This window comes from Garra rufa, chromosome 3 (assembly GCF_049309525.1).
Source record: "Garra rufa chromosome 3, GarRuf1.0, whole genome shotgun sequence".
In the NCBI taxonomy this organism is placed as follows: Eukaryota; Metazoa; Chordata; class Actinopteri; order Cypriniformes; family Cyprinidae; genus Garra; species Garra rufa.
Window position 1 is genome coordinate 63,904,956 of NC_133363.1, and position 9,085 is coordinate 63,914,040.

Genomic DNA, 9,085 nt, shown 5'->3' on the forward strand with positions numbered 1-9,085 from the left:
TGTACGGCGCAGGTATAGGCGGGCTGTTTAAAGGACTGTTTAGGCTAGCTGTACCCTTGTTAAAAAGAGGATTCAATATAGCTAAACCTCATCTCAAATCGGCCGCCAAAAATATAGCTACCGACGTCATTTCAAGTGTGATGTCAAGATCATCCGACGACAACCTCAAAGCTCAGGACGGTTCAGGACTCATGGTCATGGCTCGCAAGAGATTGTCTAAACCCCCTGGTATAAGAAGGCGTGGTCAATCAATAAAGAGAGCAAAGAAAACAAAGCGCACCTCCAAGAAGACCACAGTCACGAGCCGTAAGCGTAAGAAGTCTGTGAAGAGAAACGCTACGAAATTCGTAAAAACCATATTCTAACATGGCTCTACTGCACCGCATGTCTGGGGAGTGTATTAAGTCGGAGCTGGATTTGTTCACAGTACCGATGACACAAACGGTTATCGAGAAAAATGCCTATTTAGAAGTACCTCCTTTATCGGCCATATCGGAATCGTCGCCTCTGGAGTTTTTCATCGCAGGGACCGGCGAAGATTACATCGACCTAAATAACACTCTGCTTTTTCTAAGACTTAAAATCACAAAACCTAACGGAGGCGATATAGCCGACACCGCAAAGGTCGGCCTAATTAATTACCCAGGGGCCACTATATTTTCGCAAGTAGACATCAGCCTCGGGGATCGATTGATATCTCAGAGCTCGAGTACTTACCCATACCGATGTATCATCGAGAGTCTTATCAACTACAGCAAAGACACGCTGGAGACGCTTTTCTCATCGGGGTTGTTTTTCAAAGACACAGCGGGTAACATGGACGAAACCGACCCCACAGGTCGCAACAACGGTCTGACCAAGAGATCTCGCTACACTACCGGAAGCAAAGTTGTGGAGCTGCTGGCTCCTATTCACAGCGATATTTTCTTTCAGGAAAAATTAATGCTAAACGGCGTCGACATAAAAATACGAATGATCAAAGGCAAAGACGAATTCTGCCTGATGACCGGTGATGACGAGGATTATAAATTAAATATTGTGTCAGCCTCGCTTTTTGTCAAGAAAGTTACCGTATCACCGTCCGTGAGACTAGCGCATGCCCAGACCCTGCTCTCGACAACGGCAAAGTACCCCATAGACAGGGTATGCCTGAAAAATTTCTCCATACCCTCAGGGTCCCGCGTCACGAATCAAGAAAATTTGTTTTTGGGGACATTGCCAAAATCTATCGTTCTGGCTATGGTGGATAACGACGCGTTCACCGGAGCCTATGATAAAAACCCGTTTGCATTTAAACATTACGATTTGGAATTCCTGGCCCTCTACGTAGACGGTCAACAAATACCTGCCAAACCTCTACAACCTAACTTTTCCTCAGGAGCCGCCGTCAGAGAGTTTTATCAGTTGGCTACAGCGACCGGGAGACATCTTAAAAACCAGGCTCTCTCTATAAACAGAGAGGATTTTCTGAAAGGCTATTCGCTTTACGCCTTTAACCTCACACCCGACGAAGACTGTGGTCAGCACATATCGCTCGTCAAGTCAGGCAATATCAGACTGGAAGTACGCTTCAAACAGCCGTTAGCGCATACTATAAATCTTCTGACCTACGCTGTTTTTGATAGCTTGCTTGAGATATCTAATCGCAGACAAGTCCTGCTTGATTACTACTGAGCAGAAAATGAACACCTTGCAACTTACGGCTATTATGGACAAAATATCTTGTAACACTCATTTTCTCGGAGTCCTTCCTTGCGATCACTTACCTGAAACACCACTAAAAAGCTTACCAGCGATGACCATCGTTAACACGGATCCGTCAGACTCGGAGGGAGAACACTGGATAGCCGTTTATTTGACTGGAGAGGGGTCAGGCTGTTTTTTCGACAGTTTCGGCAATACCCCTGATAGTGATCACTTTCCATCGTACATCAAAAACTTTTTAACAACCAACGCTAGCTTCATATTATATTCTACCAGACAGGTCCAGGATTTTACATCAAATGTATGCGGTCAGCATTGTGTGTTTTTCCTGTATCATTTAGCCAGGGGTCGTGACTATAACTATGTAATGAACTTGTACAACGACGACGATTTTATTAAAAATGATCAAATGGTAACGCTCTTTGTGAAAAAAATACAATCTAAGAATGCGTGTCAAGAAAAAATGTTTTCGTGTATTCAATGTGTGCAATCGTGTAATACATTCAGGATGCATAATCATAAATAAAAACACTTAAACCAGAATATCAGTTTCACAGACATTTTATTTTTACAATGGATGTACATACAAATTTATTTTTAACAACAGGCATACATCACATTAAAATTCCAACCATTGTCTACGATCGATAGTCGGTGATTTGAACACTGGCTCATCTGCCATAATACGCGATAGTCTCTTTTTAATTGCCTTTTTAGAAGACGCACCAGCCTCAGGCGTCTGTGCGAGGTCTCCGGGTTTGTTTTTTAAATGACCGATTGTACGTCTAACATGCTGATTAGGCACCATAGAGAACGGTATGTTTAATTCAGCAAACGCTTGTAAAAACTCTGCCCATCCTAAAGGTCTTCTGTCATCACGAACCTGATGAGGTGCCGTGATATTTTTTATCAAATCGACCATATGTGACCCGTGTAAGGTTTTACCCTTAAACACAAATTCTCCCGTTTCATTCCACGAACTCAGTCCTTTAGCTTTAGACATTTTGTCTAATATGTACCGACTGTTTTTCATGCTTCGCGATGGTACGTTCTTCAGAACTTCAGCTACGACATCTTCCGAACCCCCGTCGTTTCCAGGGGGAACGATGGGCTGATCGTCTTTATGACCGGGGTCGTTAGACGGTAGCGATAAAGTCAATACGTTACTCTCTCGATCGCCTTGTTTAACGATCGTTAAAAACCGGGTTAGGATGCTTGAGTAGAGTTTAGCTTTTTCGTGTTGATCCAAGTCTTTTCTAAGCAAAATATTTCTTATGGCAGAATCCAGATCGGTCTCTACAACGTGTTGAATGTTCTCTCGAGGGGTTACGGATTGCATCTTTTCCAGCTGATTCTGAGGTACAAGATACATCTTTTCGGCATATTCCATGTTTATCCCCGGCTTCCTGATATCAGACTGGAAATAAAGGGCACGGCCACGCTTAGGAGCGGTAAAAGAAATCCTCCGCTCTGGTTGACGAAACGTTTCTTGACTCCTATACCGATTTTCTTATTGGCGAGAAATTTAATATCCGATTTTTTCCTTTTCAGTTTTTGGTACTGTTGCTTAGTGATCGGGATTGTACCGTAAAGAATGTTTAAGGCTACTTCACAGAGTGCTAAAATGAGCTCGTCGGACGATGACTGTAAAATAAGACGTCGTTGTTTAGGCGTGGCTTTATGTAGCATCTTTAAAAGAGGTAGGTGCTTACAAAGTTTAGCGGACATGATCACAATCTTTTCTTCGGGAGGTAAACCACTTGGCGATCGGAAAGCAGCCCCGTTCTGAGTCTGTATTGTTCCGGTGTATCCGCTTTATAGTCTATCATGAGATATCCGTACGGTCTGCTGGTTGCGTCCTGATAACTTTCCATAAAGTATTTTACATTTAAAGGGAACATTTGTTTCGCGAGAGTCATAACTTGATTAGCGTCCCGGCAATTTTTAAACAAAAATAAATAATTGGTGTTCAGACTGATGGTCCTGCTTGATTTCCCTTGAACGAATAAATTTTGTACAATATAAATAACGCTTAAATTACGATGGTGTACATACTGAGTGAAGACTTTTTGGACTTGAATATTCCCACTAGCTTCGCTCATCATGTCGTCCAAAATCAAAAGATTAGCCTTGTCGACAGGAAGTAACTGATCATCATTCAGAGACGATGGTATTCCTTCAACAAATTTAATATCATACAGTTTCAGCAGTTCATCATACAGAGGTTGCCAACAATTGTAAATATATACAATGTTCTCAATTTTTTCAGATATCATATTTAAGCCGTTTTCCATTAAGCATTTCACAAAAAACGTCTTCCCCGATCTCGAAGGACCACTGATAACGCAGGAAAACGGATGTCTTAGTCTTGTGTCAAATTCGGAAGCCTCCCGAATTCCTCTAGGCATTGTCGTATCAGTAGCCATAAGGAAGTGTAGTGAAATCGGGTAAAAGTCTACGTTTATTGTACACCACTTTGAACCTTTTTTCGAGTGACTTGTTGTGCAACGTGAGACTCTTTTTATTCCTCACAATGTCTTCGGAGTAAGCCGTGATGTATTGCGTATTATCGCGAGACGTCACATAGCTGTTCACCAGACCAATCAGCGTGTCTAACCGGATAGCTTGGGAATTTTTAGCGTTCAAAGTTATACCCTTTGCTTTCATGCAAACTTTCCCTTTCGCGGTCCGAAACCCGTAAGATTTTGGTCCCGAGGAAGAGAATTCCGTTATGTAATCCCCGCCCCCTATTTCATCCGTCAGATCCCCCAAATGATTCCCCAAAGGAGGCATCCAATCACCTTCCCTAGACACAAAAATACAGCTGTCGGTGTCCATGTACAGAACACGCTCACCGAGTTTGTCGATCAGGTCGTACAACTCCAGCCGCGCGTGAGCCGTCGTAAACGCTCCTATAAAAACGTTAATGTCGCGAGTCTGTCGATCCTCCTCTTTGACCTCCTGATGTTGCACGAGAGCAACATCATCTGAGACAAAAGTGAAAAATTTCAAAGTTTCGGTTTTAGCAAAAACTATTCTGGCGAATTCTTCGGGATCTTTCACGAGCGTCGTCTGCGGCAGATTCTGCCTCATGGAGAAGCGTCCCCAAAGACTATTGAGCAATAACTTATTTATAGCCCTTTGCGCAGGATTGTGACAGATTGTTTCAGGGTCGAGACGAATCCCCTCTTTTTCATAATATTCCTGGATGTAAGCCTCTTTGTCGGCCTCTGTGACGACGTCTGTCGGATAGCCTGAAGCTTGTTGTTTCAAACGCAAAAACGTCTTTACGTATTCGCAAAACAGTTTGTCCGTTCGTTGCGGAAAATGCCAAACTTCATCGACTTTAGCCAAAACGTAGCCCTTCTGGAGCGCTTTTAAAAGCTCAATACTAACCCAACACCCTGAGAGAGCCCTCTCTTCATCCGAGTGGGTGCAGTCGGTTGTTTGATTTTTGTCATGCGCGCAAGTACGACATAATGTAAATATCAATTTCCCATGGAATCGCAGGGGCAGAATTGGATGAAATAATTTGCGAGGGGGGTACACTGTAGCTTTGACGAGTCCGTAATAGTTTTCAATCGGTTCAAAATTGCTATAAATGATCTGGGGGTGTCCGATCGGGTAGCTTTTACGGGCCTGGCAGAACGGGTATAAGCTTGTGTAATCGATATAGCTTATTTTCTCGCCATCGGTCGTTTTGTGGTACAATTTACACGCGTTAGTACGTCCGCCGTACAGTGCCTCTCTAGGTTTTAGTCTTTCAGGAGCGGAATAAGTACTCATAAACTCCATCACAGCGGGGTCTGAACGTTTCATTTTGTTCCAGTCGCATTCCCAAAGAACCTCCATTTTCAACCCGTAAGCGTTTTGCAGAATTTCGATCTTGTCGTCAAACTGTCTCCTGAGAACGCCAAACGGTATTAAGGACAATGGGTGGGTATCATGGGGTTCGCAGCAACGTTCGCAGCCATGCCAGAGACATCCGCAGAATTCTAGACCGTACCTCGTACCGTTCTGTTCGTAGTAACCGTCTAAAAAGTAGCTACCTATTTGCATTTCGCCATGATTTAAAGCGTGGTGAATGTCGATGTTTCGGGTTTTTTTCACATACTCGAGCCATTCGATCGATGCGTTAGAGTATGTTTTACTGTGTTGTACGTACATGTTGTCGTGGGTTAGAGCCAGCGTGTCTCTGTCCAGGTAATGCGTTTTGAAGACCCCCATGCAGCAGCTCGCTAGAGTAGTAAAGTTGAACGGATCAAGTTCGGTGCACTCTATGAAAGCTCTTCTGTATTTCATGCATGCCTCACGTAATAAGACTACGTCATTCACGCCGTAATCGTGCAACTGTTTTCTGAAATTGAAGAATTTACCCGAGACCGTGCTATACCAAGCATCAAACTTTGCCTGGTTTTTATCCGTCATGTTTTCGTATCCGTAGAACTTTTTGTCAGGATAAAAACCCACGTAACTAGCATTTTCCAACCTATTGAAATGATGGGGGAAGTAGCCTTTTTCCTTCGTGTCCAGGCTTAGAGCCTCGGGCATCTTAGACAGCGCCATCGGTATGAAACTGTAGCTGTCTATGTATCGTTGTGCAAAAGTTTCGTCGTACATGAAGATTAATTTACAACCTTGCATGATGATGTTGAGAGTAAGGCCTGCTTTGCAAAAATACTCGAGAAGTAGAAAAGAATCAAATCTGGAAGCATAATGGGCTATGAAACAGTAGCCTTTGTATCGGGGTCGCCTAAATCGTGTGATCAGTTGTTCCACACAATTAGTTCCTTCGGCCACAAATCGTTCGCCGTCGTAGGTGATGGCGCAAACGAAATTTGCGACGTGCCGGCCGTTTTCGTAGCACGATTCAAAATCATAAAAAATATAGCTTGTGCTAGGTTCCTTAGCAGGCAGAGGCTGAATGAAGCATAAATGTTTCCCCCGGTCATGCAGTTTTTCACCACAATTGTGGCACCGGCTAGGGGAGCATTTGTGTTGAACGGCATTGGCTGTAATCTCGTACCGCCTGTTACACAGTTTGCAATATTTTATAGTATCGCAAGTCGGTTTTTCTTTACCGGGTCGAGCTTTCTTGTGTATCTCGTAACACCTGTTCGACTGGCAATAGCGTAGACAATCGGGACAGCGAATGATTTTTTTGGGGGTCTTAAAGCAATTCCGATCGAAACAGACGTTACAGACGTAGTTGCAATGATGATTTCTAATTTTGGTATAACCTTTGTAGCAGTATTGGCACACATAAGGGGTACCTATGAACCCTGTCAGATTCAGAATCATATAGTAATGCTCGTCGTGTAAATAAAGGAGCACCGTCTTTGGATGCGGCTCATCGTAATTTTTGAATGTTTCTAAAACATCTCCTGTCCTGTAAAAAACAACGATTTTGACATCCAGCAGATTTTCAAACTTTGCTATGTCGTGAAGACCGATCTTGTCTTGGATTGAAAATCCTGCGTTGTTGTGGATAACCGTGGCCCTACTTTCTAACTCGCTCTCGGCGAGTTGTGGGTCAAGAAACCGGGCAAGACAGATAGAAAAGCATAAATTATTACCAGAATTGACGGGTACGAATAAATTAATCTTTTTTCTTTTAATCACCTGTTGCAGGGGTATGTCTGTAGGTTTACGTCTTTTTCCACCTCCTTGTCTATTCATGGCTACATCGAGTTCGATTTCGACCTTGTCATCGGACATTAACTGATCGTCACTTTGTAAAATTTTCTCAATTTGGTCGGTGAAAAGACTAACGTCGTAATTATTGCCGGGGGTTAAGACGATGTTAACCGGTATTTTCAAACTCTCACCGGCCATTGTTAAATTAATGACGCTAGATGCACCGCCAATTTGTCTGGCGAACGACACTATTTCTTCTATTTTGTTGTGTAACAAAATTTGGTAAGCTGCTAAATCCGTAGATCTTATGTCACGCATATTCATCGTCCTTTGCAATTGCACCGCATTAAATCGGGGCCGTGGTATGACGCGATAGCCGTTTACGCACCCACCGTGTCGTATCAGAGCGTCGATGTTCACGGGAGCTGCTTCTGTAGGGTTTGAAGGTCTCGGATCATCGTTATTATCCGTAGTACTAGTCGACGGTTGTTCGGGTTGAGTAGGGCTTTCTGCGCTGGAAGTCGATGGACGTTCCGCATTGGCATGGTCTGGAGGAATCGCTGCAGAATCGGTTAACATCCCACCGGTTTGTTGAAGCCTTTGAATACTTCTATTTATAGCGGTCTGTAACTGATTACACAAATCATCGTTTAGACTTGGCTCAATCATCGCTTCTAGATCCTGCAAATTGTAACTATTTGAGGATGTAACGTAATTAAATGACATTCGAGCGTTATTTGGACGGCCATCTATTAATCTTTGTAACACATCGCACAAATTATGATGCGTCTCTGTATAGATTTCAGTAGCGTTTTGTATCAGATCTATGAGAGATTGGTCTGTCTGACTGCTAGGTGTATTCTCATCGGCCATTTTTGCCAAAACTAAGATTATAAGATAGGTAGAAAAATACAAAAGCGATATATTCATAAACATAAGATGTTGAAACAAAATATTAAGACTTTGTGTATAAAAACTAAGATTATATGATATGTAGAAAACTATAAAAGGGATATATTCATAAACATAAGATGTTGAAACAAAACTATTAAGACTGTGTATAAAAACTAAGATTATATGATATGTAGAAAACTATAAAAGGGATACATTCATAAACATAAGATGTTGAAACAAAACTATTAAGACTGTGTATAAAAACTAAGATTATATGATATGTAGAAAACTATAAAAGTGGCATATTCATAAGCATAAGATTATAATGTTGAAACAAAACTATTAAGACTTTGTGTATAAAACTAAGATTATAAGATATGTAGAAAACTATAAAAGTGGCATATTCATAAGCATAAGATTATAATGTTGAAACAAAACTAATAAGACTTTGTGTATAAAACTAAGATTATAAGATATGTAGAAAACTATAAAAGTGGCATATTCATAAGCATAAGATTATAATGTTGAAACAAAACTAATAAGACTCTGCGTATCAAAAACTAAGATTGTAAGATACAGAAAATCACACTACAGTACATCTTTTTCAATTTGAATGCTGCTCCTCGTTTAAACAACAAAGAAACCATACAATCAATCTACGTTCCCTGTGTTGTTCGTACAGGTTATCGAGAATAAGATCAAGATTTGCAATCACATCCGCTTGCATGTGACGTTGTTGTGTCTCTGAATCTTGCAAACGCTGATCTAAATGACCTCTTAGCTGATAAAACCTTGCCTCAATGTGATCGTGAACCTCATTAAAGAAGGCTTCTTGTCTGTTAAAAAATTG

General features: G+C 41.8%; 1 protein-coding gene across 1 annotated transcript; it reads left to right on the forward strand.

Moving 5' to 3' along the window:
• Positions 1 to 366: 366 nt before the first annotated feature.
• Positions 367 to 1,674, forward strand: LOC141331736 (uncharacterized protein F54H12.2-like). The gene has a single exon (XM_073836766.1). The coding sequence runs from the start codon at positions 367 to 369 to the stop codon at positions 1,672 to 1,674; it is 1,308 nt and encodes a 435-aa protein (XP_073692867.1).
• The last annotated feature ends 7,411 nt before the right edge of the window (positions 1,675 to 9,085 follow it).